This window comes from Mastomys coucha, unplaced genomic scaffold (genome assembly GCF_008632895.1).
Source record: "Mastomys coucha isolate ucsf_1 unplaced genomic scaffold, UCSF_Mcou_1 pScaffold6, whole genome shotgun sequence".
Taxonomy (NCBI): domain Eukaryota; kingdom Metazoa; phylum Chordata; class Mammalia; order Rodentia; family Muridae; genus Mastomys; species Mastomys coucha.
The window spans coordinates 88,686,747-88,702,601 of NW_022196912.1; the positions used below are offsets into that span (position 1 = coordinate 88,686,747).

General features: G+C 45.3%; 1 protein-coding gene across 1 annotated transcript in view; it reads left to right on the forward strand.

Annotated features, from left to right (window-relative positions):
* Positions 1-15,855, forward strand: part of Prkch (protein kinase C eta) — a 203,096-nt gene that overhangs the window by 107,484 nt on the left and 79,757 nt on the right. The window contains exons 4-9 of the mRNA XM_031356847.1: positions 325-359; positions 3,637-3,725; positions 5,303-5,432; positions 7,568-7,695; positions 10,186-10,329; positions 10,479-10,652. Of these exons, the coding sequence (XP_031212707.1) occupies positions 325-359; positions 3,637-3,725; positions 5,303-5,432; positions 7,568-7,695; positions 10,186-10,329; positions 10,479-10,652 (700 nt within the window). The remainder of the gene's footprint in view (positions 1-324; positions 360-3,636; positions 3,726-5,302; positions 5,433-7,567; positions 7,696-10,185; positions 10,330-10,478; positions 10,653-15,855) is intronic.

Consider the following 15,855-nt stretch of genomic DNA (forward strand, 5'->3'; position numbering starts at 1 on the left):
TGGAGGAGCTCCTGGCTGAGTTGAGCCTCCTCCACATAGGTTGCTTTTCACTAAGGAGTTAGGAGACAGCTGAAGGTAGCAGGAGCAGGAACCCTCATCACCTCCTGTTTATATCACCAGGAGCGGTCTAATCCCTCAGCTGGTGTTCTTTGCGCCTCCTGGTAATAAACAAGGCTTGGAACAGCACACCGTCCATGCCTCTTCCCGAAGAGATGTTTTTCATGAGGGACCAGGGAACACACTTCTTCTTGAGAACTATAATTATAGATGTTATTGCTGAACCATTTGACTGACAGTAATCTTATCCCCTTTTGTCTTAAACAGGGGAGTATTTGGGAAACAGGGTTATCAATGCCAAGGTAAGAAAAACATGTTTACAACCACGTTTAGTTGTGTTTCTTTGTAAAAATATGATAATACCAACAGAAAACAGGCCAGGCTCCCTCCCATCAATACTGTGATAACTCTCCATAAGACACATGATGCCGGTGTGGCAGACTCTAGTTCTTACCAGACCCTGGATGTTTTTGACAATATAGCAGGAATCTGTTCATTTCTAAAGTCAGAACACCCAGAAGAGCTTTGCAGCTCAAAGTTCGCTCTTCAGTAACCTGAGAGGGCTAAGAAGAAGCACCGAGGTGTACACGGGTGAGCATACCCTTGAGTCTTGAAGATAAAGTCTTGGTTTTCACATTGCACTGTTGACAAGATGAGAAGTCACATGCTGTGTTCATGTCACCTGCATAGGGAATGGATATTTTGTCCAAATTAGCTTTATCTTTTTAGCTTTCTGGTTTCAGAAAAAACAAACAAACAAACAAAAAACAACAAAAACAAAAAACTGAAGAACTGGAGAGTTGGTTCAGTGTTAAGAGCGCTTGTTGCTCTTGCATGAGATGTGGGTGTTCAGTCAGGAGCACTCTTACAGTTGGTGGGGGTTCAGTCAGGAACACTCACACGGTTGCTCACACTGTGTGCAACTCTGGTTTAAAGGATATGGTGCCCTCTTCTGGCCGCCAGGGGTACTACATGCTTGTGACACAAATACACACACAGGCCAAACACCATAAAGATAAAATAAAAATCAAATACAGTTTTCAAATGAGATATTAGCATGTACCAGGCCATGGTCTTGATCCCAGCCCAATGAATGAATGAATGAATGCATATGGGAAAAAATTCATAATTAAATGCAGTTCATTTTCACAATTCTAAGTAAAATCAACTTAGTATATTTCCTACAGACTTAAAATTAAGTAAAATCAAAGTGTGAAAGCAGCCTTCTTCTCTGTAGGGGTGTGGGCTGGGTCCCCTTGACCTTTCGTGGGGCTCCCTTTCTGCTGGCCTGAGTGTCGTCAGCCTGGCCTTTCGTGGGGCTCCCTTTCTGCTGGCCTGAGTGTCGTCAGTCTGGCCTTTCCTGGGGCTCCCTTTCTGCTGGCCTGAGTGTAGTCAGCCTGTACATGTAGTGCTGGGCATCTTGACTTTCACTCTGCAGGTGACTGGCAACAGCTCCGCAGATCTGCAGAGCTAGTCCACATGTAAAGAAGGAAAATTCTCCTTCTGTTTTGGAGGAAGCAGTTTTCACTTCCTCCAAAATGTGTTTTTTCACTTAGGAGAACAGATTGAGACATACTCTTGAATTCATTTAATTTTTACTTTTATGTATGAATAATTCCACTGAATTCTCAGTTAGAGAAAGCGAGCATATAAATTAATATAGCAATTGTAACTGACCTACAAGTGCGCATTCAGCCCCAAGTGAGAAGCTAGCTCACAAGGTAGGTTGATAACAGTTTTTAGCCTAGGCCTGTGTAATACAGGGGTATGCCCTCTAGCGATACGTCCATCATATACATACATATACATATACATCATATACACAGATTGAGAAGCTCTAGATATACAAAGGTATGATTGACAGATTAAAATCTATGGCTTAAAGGTCAGTCTGTTGTTTTTTTTTTTGTTTTTTGTTTCTTTTCTCTCAACATAGTACTAGGACTTTGACTGCTGACTTTCAGCAGGGCACCTGTTCTTTAAAGAACAGGAAAGAACATTAGTTAGGAGGCATGAGAAGGTTTTGTTTACATCTCACTGAATGACATAAAACCAAATGCCTGGTAGGAGAGAAGTATGCAGGTCCACCCTCATCAGAAGCACAGGGTGGTGTTTCTGACAAAGCAGACTTGAGGCGGCAGAGGAAATGGTCAGAGCTAGGAAGGCCCCTGTGTCGTAGTAACCGGACCAGTTCTCCAGAAAGACATGAATGTGGTTGGTGCATTCATACCTAACAGTGAGCAGGAAAGCATGTGAGAACAAGGCCCTCAGACTGCGAGGGAAGTAAGTAGACGGCCTACTATGGTTGTAGCTGCTCTGTGGATCATTGCTAGTCTCGGCCAGGCAGAGAAGCAGTAAGGCAGGCTTTGGTTGATCTAAACAGAACTGTCAGTGTGGTCAGACTGACATTCCTGGAATGCACCAGCCAGCAGCAGCAGACAACACATTCTTCCTAAGCTCACGTGGAACATTTACCAGCAGAAGACACACGCTGGACCTTAAACTAAGGTAACAAACATGAAAAAAACAGAAAGCATAAGACTCATGCTGTCTGGCCAGCCAGTGACTCAGCAGGAAGATATTCGTGAGCAGCCTGAGAACCTGAGGCTAAAGCCAGGATTCCACTAGGTGGCAGGAGAGATTCAGTGCGTGCACACGCGTGTGTGCACACACACACACACCTTACACACACAAATAAACACACACACATATACACACCTTGAACTCACAGATCTCCACTTGCCTCTGCTTCCCAAATGCTGGGATTAAATACTGTGTCCATCTACTTACTCATTCCATATACACTACACCTTTACATGGCTGAAAATGGGAAAGCATAGTGCCATAGTTCTAAATGTTCAAGTAGCTGTTGAATCTTTCTGCAAATGTTTATTCAATTGCCCATTCAGCACCTAGCATCATTCAGGGAATTCTGGGCAGGGCCCATCCACATGTGGAAGATTGGAAGTATGAGTCAGTCTGAGGGGCTGTGGGAAATCAGAGGAAAGGCAGTTTGGGGTCCAGAAAGGGGCAGACATAATTTTCTTAGGTGAGATATTCTTTGGGTTTTATCTTGTCATAAGTGTTAGATACAATTACCAGGCGAGTAGGCTATGTTAGACAAAGAGGCAGAGAAAGGCCATATGGTTAGTTTTTATTGAATCAAACAGGTCTCCTAGGAGAATCATTCCAAGTAGCATGGGTGGCCTCTGAGGCATCTGGAACCATGCTGGGTTTTAACACTGGGTGGATGGACATGAGATAGCACTGGAAGTGTTCAGGCATGGACAGATATGACCAGGGTCATACTGTGAAAAGATTCCTCTGAAGGTGGGTACAGGGTGGAACACAGTCAGGAAGGAGAGGACAGCTTAGGACAGGATGGCAGACCGCTTGAATGTAAACAAAGGTCTTGTTAGGATGGTGTCAGTAGATGCAGGAAGGATGAGGGCACTGACTGCCAGGATGTGGCCAGACATCCAAGCCAAATTTCTGACATGGGCAGCGTTCGTTGACTGCTGCAACTGGCTGTCCTGGGAGGCTCTGATAAATGTGTAATTGCTGGATTTAATTTCCCAGTGTGCACCTGCGTCGTCCATAAACGCTGCCATCATCTAATTGTTACAGCCTGCACTTGCCAAAACAATATTAACAAAGTGGATGCCAAGGTAAGCGAGTGCTGGTTTGCTGACTAAGCACCATTCCCTCTGTGTGAGCTTCTCTCTCCCTGCTCCTCCCTACTCACCCCCTCCACAGCCTTCCCATAGTTCTTAGGACCCACAACAGTGCTGCTGGAATTTGTATTTCTGTTCTTTGGCAATCTCACTTTGCATAGTGGTGACTTTGCCTCACTTCCACAGAGTGCCTACCCATAACTACCCATACTAACATAGTATATGGATAGTAACCCATACCTACCCATAGTAATCCATGACTACCAATAGTAACCTATACTAACAGGAGAAAAGGGTTACTTTGTCTCCTGGTTTTAGATGCTTCAGACTGTCAGGATGGGGAGAGCTGTACGGAGCAGAACAGTTCCCAGCAGGATGGAGAAGAAGCCGAGCCTGAAACTTAGGGCGGGGTAGTTCCTGCAAAGTTCTGCCACTAAGAATGGACCTTTAAAAGAGCTAGATCCCACCTCTCAGTGACTCTGTAGCCATGCTCAGTGATACCACTGACTGGGGACCCTTGAATTCTGAACACACATTCGTGAGACATATCTAGCATTCAGAGCATAGCACCTTGCAAGGAGCCAATCAGTGTTCAGCAGAACAAAGGTGTATGTATACAAACCACTTGCACCGTGCTAGAGAGAAAGAGGCCTGAGCTTGTCATACAGCACCTGGCTTTTCCAATGCTGAGGTCTGATCCACAGCCTCTGTGTATCAGTCTGAAACATCTGTGCCTCACTTACATGTATTAGCAGCAGTTAAATAGAATTGACATGTATACTAACTGTATGTGACACTTGCTAAGCAAAGAGACACTGGGCCTCTTTCAGCCTCGTGGGGACTCCAGGGAAATGTATTTGTGTGTATTTCCCTAGGATGGGCACATGTTCTAAATTCAAGAGGGAGAAAGCAAAGGGAGTGTCGTTGACACTTAGTGGACTTGAAGGTGCTTGGGAAAGTCCAACTTGGGGACTCATGACAGTGATTATGCATGATAGGGAGTTATGAACCTCTGCTCATAGAGGAAAGAGGCCAGGAAAGTCCAGAGAGGAGCCGTCATTGTCTCACTCTTTCTTGTGCTGCATCTGTAGTTTTTGCTTCAGTTTGTGGGGCTGACCTGAGAGCATATGGCAAGGAGGTACATGAGAAATGACACATAAGAGACCATTACGTCAGCACTCACATTGTCTATATCCAAATGCCAGACAAAGGCTAGAAGGGCTGAGTGAGGTGGCCACTGCAGAGTCACCATGGAATGGCTTCATTCTGTGACCCCGGGTCTTCTGTGTGACGCAGAGAGCATTGTGATCCGAATATAAAAGATGAAGGAAATGTTAACTTCTCCTTCTTTCTCCAAATGGTGAATGGTCCAACACGTACCTGTATCTTAGTCCTGTCTTAGTCATTAACAAAATATGCTAAGACCCAAATAGCAAGACAGTTCTGCATGGCATAATACTATACCCAGCTCAGTTGTCATCATAATCCTCATCATTTTCTACACTGCCACTCCGGTCATCACAAAAGACATTGATTGCTGCGAGAGTTGACCTGTCCTCCTCTTCCCCCAGATTGCAGAGCAGCGGTTTGGCATCAACATCCCACACAAGTTCAGTGTTCACAACTACAAGGTGCCCACATTCTGCGACCATTGTGGCTCCCTGCTCTGGGGAATAATGCGACAAGGACTTCAGTGTAAAAGTAAGGAGTGCTGGCTTCCTCCTTCTCTGTGACAGCATCATACTATAAGCCTTTGAAGCTCTGTGGGTTTATAATCTGACCTGGGGCTGTTGATTTACACATCAATACTTGAGTTGTGTTATTTAAGCATCATTGGTTGGGCTGGAGTACATGTAAAGAGAAGTGTGTCAGATCTCTATAATAATATAGATTAAATTAGATGTTAAATCTAGAGATCTACCATGCTAGTTGTTAGCTACTTGTTGCTGAGTATATGTTTTTAAGAGACATTTGAAAGAGGCCTTTGAAAATGGGTTCTCAGAGAGAGAAGGTGGGAGGAGGTATGGGTGATTGGCCAGAAGAGAAGGTTTGGGTTCTAAGAACTGGCTCTCACCAGAATAGGCAGCAGTTGAGTTGTCACAATAGCAGGAGCTGCGTGGGTTGTCTGCAAGAGTCCTGCGGTGTGACTGAAGAAGCTAGTAGGGCAAAGAGCTAGAGCTGAAGCTTTGATGATGGCTGGCACCTCACCAACTGCACCCAGTGCTGTACTGAGCTCTTGCCTTTTCAAAAGTTCTGAGTAGGGTGAAGGCCAACACCTGTTTTGTTAGGGGTTGCGGAGCTATTGGCCTGGAGTTGTTTCCCATTAATATGTGATTATCTGGATGCCTTGGGGTGCACCTGAAGCCTTATGAGACACACTCTAGGATGACAACTTTCGTTGGCTGTCTGGGATAGTCAAACCGCATCTGTCAACAAAAGGGACCGAATTCTAGCAAAGCGTAGGTGACTCATGCCTCTAATCCCAGCACTCTAGGAAGAGCATCAAGGGTTGATCTATCTACAGAGTGAGGTCCAGAGCAGCCTGGGTACAGAGTAAGAAGAAAGCCAGCATCAACAGCACATTTCTCTGCCCCTGTAGCATCGGTTTTCATTCACCTACAACAGCAGCAAGCTCAAGTCAAACAGTATCTTTGCCTGAGGTGTTGCTTGCTACCACTCTCAGGCTCTCACCGCAGAGTGAGCCACTTCCATTTTCTCGAATTTCCAGCTAGGATACAGATCCATCCACACATGAGGCTCATCTGTGTTCTTCTGGGCCCCAGTGCCCCAGAGCAGCAGACCTGCACTGACTTGGCTCCTGTAACTTTTGTTTTTATTGTCACAACAGGGTTTTTCTAAAAGGCCTTTGTAGTTTGCACCCCTCTGTACCAGTCAATTTCCTGTGAAGCTAATGGAGCTTCAACATCAAGGCCTTTCTCTGCTCCATGTGGCGTTCTTTTTCCTAAAGAAAGCTTCCCAAGTGACAAAAATTAATCCCCATAACATCTACATTGTTCTGTGCCTCCAAAGACGGAGTGACTCCATCAGAGAGACATTTTGTCTCACAAGGCTTCAGCCAGGCCTTCTATCAGCAAGGCTCACTTCAAGAAACATAATAGTAATTTATTTCTGCCAATTAAACCTGGGAGCCATCATGGTCATGGGAGCTTCACAAATACAAGAAACTTTAGCTTGCTTTGCTCACTTCTCCAAATGTCATTTACCCCGACCGTCAAACACTTTAAAATTTGCTCTTTTTTTTTTTTTCCTCCCCTATAAAAACAGTTAGAACCACAGCCCTACCGGATATGCTTTGTGGGCTAGGAGTACCACCCAACCACAGCAGTACCCAGAAAAAAAGCTGCACAAACCCTTCAGAAAGCTTTTGCCACCTTGTTTGTATAGTGACCAAGCTACAGCCTGGAGACTGCTGCCTTTGTTTCACTGGCCCGAGGGAATGAAGTCAGTTAGCATGATCCCCTTGTTATCTAGTCGCCCGCGATTGTCACTGTGGCGAGAACATCTTCATCTCTAAATCTCCTGTTGCTGCCAAGACAGCAGCGACTATTACACGTGATTTAGATGAGGCTATCCCATCAAGCCACGGCGAAGAGAGTCGACATCTATTACTCGAAGCCTGCTATTCTTTCATGTTCTAGGATTTCTGCCTCTGCACTAATCAGAAGCAGATAAAATGCCAGGACTTGTTCTAAGGGCGAGTTGACTCTTGGGAGATCACACTGCCAGCCCGCGTCATTCTTCTGTCACGGTCCTTAGGCTAGCGATGTTCTCTGCGAGCACACTTACGAATCTGGATTCTGTTTTTTTCCCTCCAGTATGTAAAATGAATGTACATATCCGGTGCCAGGCGAACGTGGCCCCAAACTGTGGGGTGAACGCGGTGGAGCTTGCCAAGACTTTGGCAGGGATGGGTCTCCAACCCGGAAATATTTCTCCAACCTCGGTGAGCCCTTTGCCTCTGGTTGTGTATTGTAGGTTGAAAGTTATTCGGGTGTGGAGAGCTTGAATGAGAGTCCAGGGGAACATAATCTCAGCAAATACAGTGAACAAGTCTACTGCGCTTAAAAAAAGGCATTTTGTCTCCCAAACTAGCGTCTATGCAGTTAGGGCACCAAACAGTGAGCATGCATGTATATCATGAAGCAAGAGAAAAGATTCACCCTTACCTCCCCTTAAAATCAGTGTCCCATCAATCTGGTCTGGTAAGAAACTCGGAATCCGGCCGGGCGCCGGTGGCGCACGCCTTTAATCCCAGCACTTGGGAGGCAGAGGCAGGTGGATTTCTGAGTTTGAGGCCAGCGTGGTCTACAGAGTGAGTTCCAGGACAGCCAGGGCTACAAAACAAAACAAAACAAAACAAAACAAAAAAACAAGAAACTCGGAATCCAGGTGCCTAGGGTAAGCCCCTGGCTGTGGCTAATCTCGACAGCTGGCCAGTAGCCACAGACCTCAGCTTTCTTATCTCCAGTGGGATTGAAGGTGCCAGTGCCTGAGGTTCTCCTCGTCCCTGGATTGCAGCATGTGTCCAGGGCTATGAGTTCATCTCTTGCATTCTGCAGCAGACAGTGCCTTCCTCAGGACACTTGCGAGGGGGTGCAGTATTTGCTCGCCCTGGCAGTGTTTTGTCTCGCAGCCTCCCTAAGTGACATCCAGCTGATGCTGTCAGAGCCTTGGCTGCTCCTTAGGTCTTAGTGTTGTCTTTCTGGCCCATCCTTGGTTGGAGGCTGGGAAGTAGCCATGTCTGGAGGCTGTGAGATCTAGAAGGCAGGCTATGTGACAGTCCCAGAGCAGTGCCTCCTTCTCTTTAAAATCAAGTATCTTTAGGGTTATGGTATTTAATAAGAGGGGAAACAGATTTACTTGTCGACAGCACATCATTGAAAATAGAGAATTATAAGTAACCAAAGAGAAAAGTAGATTAAAAAAAAAAAGATTAGGGGACCCTGGCTTTGAGTTTTTAGCTCTAACCAAGAGTGCAGGTTAAGGAAGTAAAATTCAACCTAGGACCACTTTTCTGTCTTTGAAAAGTCTATAATAGATTTGGAGGGAGATCTATAAAAACTGCTGTATTTTTAAATATAAGTCATTTTATTGTATTGTTGTGCATGGTTTGTGGGTTTTTTGTTGTTGTTGTTGTTGGGGTTTTGTTTTGTTTTGTTTTTGTTTTTTAGAGACAGGGTTTTTCTGTATAGCTCTGGCTTCCCTGGATTCACTCTATAGACCAGGCTGGTCTCGAACTCAGAAATCTGCCTGCCTCTGCCTCCCAAGCGCTGGGATTAAAGGTGTGCACCACCACCGCCCGGCATTGTGGGGTTAAATATAGAAGATCATTGGAGGTTCAGGCTGTGGGGTAGTTGGCTTATTTTCAGCATTGCTTGTAAGCCCTTCTAGGGCCTAAAGTCTAGGCACGTCCTTTTTAACCAGGTACATTAAGAACTTCTGAATTCATATTCTTAGAGTTGGGGAGTAGCTTGGTAGTAGAGTGTTTGCTTAGCATGAATGGAGCCTTGGGGTCCAGTTATACCACGTCAAAAGCAAACACAGTTAACAAAAACAGCCTCCTGGGGGCTGGAAAGATGGCTCAGCAGTTCGGAGAGTGTTCTGCTCTTGAGAGTCCAGTGTTCAGTATCTATGTCAGGTGGTTCATAGCTACACCTGCCTTCAACTCCGGGGGATCTAAAACCCTGTCCTGGCCTGCATGACTCTGGCACACATCTGCAGATGCCCATACAAACACACACACACACACACACACACACACACACACAAATAATAAAAACAAATATTTTTAGAAGTAGCCTTGTATTCTCAAAAAAAAAACATTTAAAGTTGTAAAAAGTCATTGTGACCATTTAAAAACAATATTGCATATAATAAGACAATAATTTAGTTGTATTTTCAAACAGTACGAAAATGTGTATCTTTGTACAGTGTTTTAAAAATATATACGGAGAGAAGGCTGCTGGGATTTTAGGTACTTAACATTTACCCATCATAATTATCGCCCTTCCTACTTTACATTGAATTTTATTTATATAATTTAAGTTTTTGTATTAAAAAAACATATTCCTGTCCTGCTGCTGAGACTCTGAGCAAGCATGAAAACCATCCATTTGCATGAAGTGGTCACTAGGTGACTCCCCTAGAATTGACTGCTCTGTGGTGAAGCCATTGCAGCAGAAACCACAGCGACCAGCCTAAGGCATTGGTGTCTTAATGCACAAGCTTGGACCTATTCTCCACACAACAGCACGTACAGACCAGAAGCGGATGGCGAGGTAGTTTTCAGTTGAAGAAGCTGAGCATCTGTCCAGGACTAGCCTCCCCACATGCTGGGTGGAGGCTGAGATGGCTCACAACTAGGGAGGGCTCCCTGGGTGTCCATACCCACCTCGAGCTCACGGTGTGATGTCTACATTCCTCCTCCTTGCAGAAACTCATTTCCAGGTCGACACTCAGACGGCAGGGAAAGGAGGGCTCCAGAGAAGGAAATGGGATCGGTATTAACTCTTCCAGCAGATTCGGCATCGACAACTTTGAGTTCATCCGGGTGCTGGGGAAGGGGAGCTTTGGGAAGGTGAGTCTGGCCTTGGCCGTTTGGATTGAAGCAGCAAACATGCTGTGTATGTGAGTGTTTGTGTACATGTATGTACACCAGACCGTCTCATGTGTACCCACACCCTCAATGCTCCAGCCTCCCTCAAGCTCCCTCCTGCTTTGCTCTAGGTGATGCTGGCTAGAATAAAGGAAACGGGAGAACTGTATGCCGTGAAGGTGCTGAAGAAGGACGTGATCCTGCAGGATGATGATGTGGAATGCACCATGACTGAGAAGAGGATCCTGTCCTTGGCCCGCAACCACCCCTTCCTCACCCAGCTCTTCTGCTGCTTTCAGACTCCTGTGAGTATATGGCTGGTACTCCCCACTATTGAGTATGACAGGTGCTCCCCTCCACCCCAGTGACTATGATGGTGCTCCCTGCCTCACAGCCTCCTGTCTCACAGAGATGAGATAATAGTGAGGTGTTGAAGATGAAGGGAGTTGTCTGGAGTAAGGCCCTCAAGGCATTGGCTGTTTCTGACGACCTGGGCACGGGTGATAGGACCTAGTACAGTAACCCCTTTCTTCATGCTGTTCCATGAAAGGCTCACCTTGAGGGCTGTGTTCCCTGATATTGAAAAGGTCGTCATACATAAGTTTCCTATAAGAGAGAGGTTACAGAAGTCAGAGGGTAGAGTAAACGCCATGAGTTATCTTGGTGAATTTGGCTATGGTTCTTGTCCTAAGTTCTGGACAGGCTCAAACCTGAAGGAAAGAGTCAAGAAGTGGATCCAGAAGGACCCAGAAAGGGCACCTTGGTTTGATTCATCCCAAGACCTTGTTCCTGGCTGTAAGACTCTCTGCCTGACACCTTCACTAGTCTTGGGATTTGATGGGTTAAGAGTAGCAATCTAGGACACTTTTGGCTGCAGTCAGTAGAATGCTGAGCTAATGAGAGTTTAAACAAAAATCATGGTGGTTTTAGGTCATTTGGACATGGCTCTCATGTTAATCCACACAGTGTTAAGTCTGGTGGTGATCACTGGGATTGGATCCATTGCCCAGGGCCATTAGACATGTCTTCTACTTGGTGGCTCACAGTATTTGGTGAACCTTTACACATCACACTTTCACAGGACAGCATCTAAAACAGAGGCCATGGGATAGCATAGGGCACTTTTCTTCCTTGGCCAATTAGGTCATCTTTTTTATCAGCAGGAGCTGGGAGAGGAGATACCTCACTAAGATGAGCCAATGAATCAAAACTATCTTACACTACTAACTCTGGTCCTTTCTCTGGGCCAAGTCACTCTGCTGTCTTTCTAGAATTAGGTCCATAACTGGGCTTCTCTAATCAGCAAAGAGGGAAGGTGACCTCTAAGAAAGCACCCGGGTTCCAACAAACGGGTCAGGTTTTCCTACTGTCTGGGAGACTGAACCCTGGTTGTGCCCTTTGGCTGGGCCACCATCGGAGAACCTGAGGTGCTGGGGGGACACACGGGCATCCCACCTTACTGGTGATGGAAATTAACAGCTAAGATGAGGTGTAAGTGAGACGTCGAAGTTGCTGGCAAAGAGAATGCTCCCCACCGTGGGTCAACAGCTCCACGGAGCTGGGCTGAGCCGGAGCATCCACTGTGAACATAGCTCAGTGAGATGCTAAAGCTGAGACTGACTTGGCTGTGACTGCCCAGGACTGTAACTTCAAGGACCAGGCTGTGGAGTGCAGCAGAAAAACTGGGAAGAAACTGATGTAGAGGAATGACAGACCGGCTTTAATCACAGAAAACCAGCTTCCTTAGGAGACGGCATATGCATCCGCCACATGTCTGTTCTCACTGTCACAGGAAGCCTTTCAAGGGGTTGAGAGCACTGATTGTTCTCCCAGAGGGCCCAGGTTCGATTCCCAGTAGCTTTGACTATGACTACACTCCTTTTTAAAAAACAGTAACAGTAAATTTGGGGGTTTTCTCATATTTGCACATACCTAGCTGCTTAGTATTCTATTTTAAGAACATATTGTACCAGGCATAGTTGATTGTGCTATTAATCCCAGTTCTTGGGATTCAGGGGTAGGCAGGCAAACCTCTGTGGTTTCAAGGCCTGCCTGCCTGCCTGCCTGCCTGCCTGCCTGTCTGTCTGTCTATCTCTTTTCTCTTTCTCTGTGTGTGCATGTGCATTTGTGTGTGTGTGTGTGTGTGTGTGTGTGTGTGTGTGTGTGTAGTTAATTACCTACCTGGTCTTTTATTTCAACCCATCTTGCCATAGGTCCCCATGTACTTTCATCTTTGCTTGTTTATAGAGCATTTCTAGGCGACATATTATTGGAGGTAGTATTGCTCAGGAAACGAGCATTTAAAATTTGGACAGAGTCCAATGGTGCTTACCTCCGTGGTAGTTAACATGGTGGCTAACGTTTTATGGTCTGTCTTCTAGGCACTGTTCTGACAGCTTTGTGTGTACTGTCGTATTTAATCTGCGCACTGACCCTATGCAGTCATAGAGTTTCAGTGGGCATAGGGAGTCCTAGCAGCCTAAGTCTCTTCATTAGCGTCCCTGGTTCTTTTTTTTTCCTCCCTATTGAAGAGCTGATGTTTGGCCACAGGGTGGCAGTCATGACTGCAAAGTGGCCTTGATTTCTCACCACCAGAGCAGTGACACTCTGGAGCATTTTTTAAAGATTATGGGTTACAATGCTGTCTCCAAAAACAAAGACCAAGGGGAGGGGAATGCTCAGACTGTCTGGTTAGGGGATGAAAGGAGAAGAAGCAAATGAGTTCTTCACATGGCCAAGTGGAGAGAGGATCTTCATTTCACTCAGGGGATTATAGGACTCAAGTGCTATACTTCCATCTGGAAACACCCCCTCCGTGTTTACCCCTACCCACTATAAAGCTGGCTGTAAAGAACTGGAGATGCCAGTCACTATGAGGAATGGCAAACTTGGATGACTCTAACTACTTGATTCTGTAAGCCATGGCCCCTTGAGTGAGAAGTTGGGTGCTAACTGTGGCCTTCTCTCCTCTGAGTAGCTCATCCAGTTAGGGAATGAGAGTTTCCTCAAATGGCCCACCAAATGCCATTTCACTGGGAGGGTCCATGTTCAATAATGTGCCCTCCCTCATGTCTGGCCATGTGGAATTACTATTGCTGAAGCCCAGAGATGAGAGGAGCTCACTAAGGTCATCTTGGTTTGGTAGTGTGGGAGATAGGGTTCAGGTATAGGCCAGGCTGACTCTGACCCATGGGTCATGTGCAGTCTCACATCAGCTACTGAAGCATCTGCCTGGAGAGATGGAAAAACATTGCCCTTGGGACTGTCCATTCAAGTTCTCTTCAGTGTCCCTCAGTCTGAATGCTGAGTCTGTTGTAAAAGTCTTTTCTGCTTTTCTTCAAGTCCTGGTCACAGGACAGAAGTGAGACCTCTGTGAGGATCCAGTGGGAGAGTAAAGCGACTACTCACAGGTCCATAGCAGGGATGACTGGCAGGCCATGCTCATGAGGGCACACTGCTGGACTGAATGGGTTATTTGGGGGAAAAAAAGATTTGAAGCTGGAAGGAAGATACATTGAGGGGCCTGGTTAGAGGGAATGGGAAACAGATATGGTTAAAATGCATTGCACACATCTATGGAATTTTCAAGGAATAAAAATTCTTTTTTTTTTAAAAAAAGATTTATTTATTATTATACATAAGTACACTGTCGCTGTCTTCAGACTCACCAGAAGAGGGCGTCAGATCTCATGACAAGTGGTTGTGAGCCACTATGTGGTTGCTGGAATTTGAACTCGGGACCTTTGGAAGAACAGTCGGTGCTCTTACCCGCTGAGCCATCTCTCTAGCCCCATAAAAATTCTTTTTAAAAACTAAGGCTGCTCTATGATGAACCTACTTCCCCACAGCAAGCAAGGGCAAGCGTCCCAGAACTCCCCTCACAGAGACCATGAAGTGGGATGTGGGAATTCAGGAGCTCCTTCTGCTTCTACCAAAAAGAAAACAATAAGCAAATTTCAAATACTAGATTCTTTATCAAGCTTTCTGCGTAGGTTTAGGAATCCACAAACTCTTTGGCCCAAATCTCTCCTTAAGTGTTACTGTTAGAAATAAGTGAGAAATCTCAAACCTTCTGATAGTGTCAGGAATTCCAATACTTTGTGAACAATAGTTTTTATCAACACCTGTAGAAGCTGTTAGGCCTGCTGGTTTTATTTTCATTGAGTAGCCAGCAGTTACAATATAATAGTAAGATAGATGCTGTATGTAAAGATGCTTGATTTGGGCTGGTGAAGGGCGGTGCGTAAAGGCACTTGCCTCAGAGTCTGATGAGCTGAATTTGATCCCTGGAACCTACAGAGTGGAAGGAAAGAACTGAGTCCCTAAAGTTGTCCTCTGATTGCCATGTATCTGCTGTGACATACATGCATCCACACATAAAGACATACACATGCACACACACAAAGACAAATAAATAAATAAATAATTTTTTAAATGCTTAGGTTTTAAAGATGGTTAATATATGTTATTAGTCCATTGCTAATAGATTTTGATTGGCAGCTCCCTCCCTCCTACCCTCAGCCCTAGCACGCATCCTTGTTCTCTCTGCTCATGGGAGTTCTCTTAGATTTGACTTTCTGTGCCTGGTTTATTTCACTTAATCTCCAGTTCCATCTGTATTGCCACACATGACAGGGTTTCCTCCCATCTTAAGGTTGAACGATGGTTCATTGTGTATCCACCCCACATTTTCTGTGTCCGTCCATCCATATCTCTGTCCATTCATGCGTACCATGAATAATGCTGCAGAGAATGGGGCGTGCAGTTCTCTCTTCAGTCAGGCTTCTTGGATATAAACTGAGCTCTTGGAACTGTTGGTTGGATCATATGCATATTCCATTTTAACTTTGGAGGTGTCTCAGGACGGATTTGGGTGGTAGTTGACAGACTCACAGCCCCAGTGTCTGTGCACACCCGGCCTTCTTTCCTCCCTGTGTTGCCAGAGCTCAATTCCTTTCATCCTTTTAATAGCAGTTCCAGTGGGGAGTGGGGGGGCGGGGAAGAGCCCATACCCTGGGTGGCTTCAGTTTGCATTTCTCTGATGGTTAGTAGTCATCATTTTTTTCTTAAGTGTATCTGTTGGCCATTTATACTTCTTGTTTTGAGAAATATCTATTTAGATCTTTTTCTTTTGTTTTAGATTTTGGAGTTATTTATTTTCTTATCATCTGAATTAAGTTGAAACAACCTGAGCTTTCAGTAAAAGGAAAATACTTAAACAATGTACTAATTGAAGAGGGTTTTCTTCTAGGTAAGATGGCACATATCAGGAGTCCCAGATAGGCCATGAGAGGTAGAGTCCAGGAGCTCCAGACCCACTGGTTCATTTAAAAAAAAAATCAGAAGTATTGGATATCAGACATTGTCATGAGCACCTGTCATGTATGATTAACGACATGTTGTCAGTCCATAAGACAGACTCAGTTATCATCTCTGCTTTGTCCGTAGTTCAGGGAAACATGGAAATAATAAAACACTCCCTCAAGCCCAGCACTTTTTTTTTTTTTT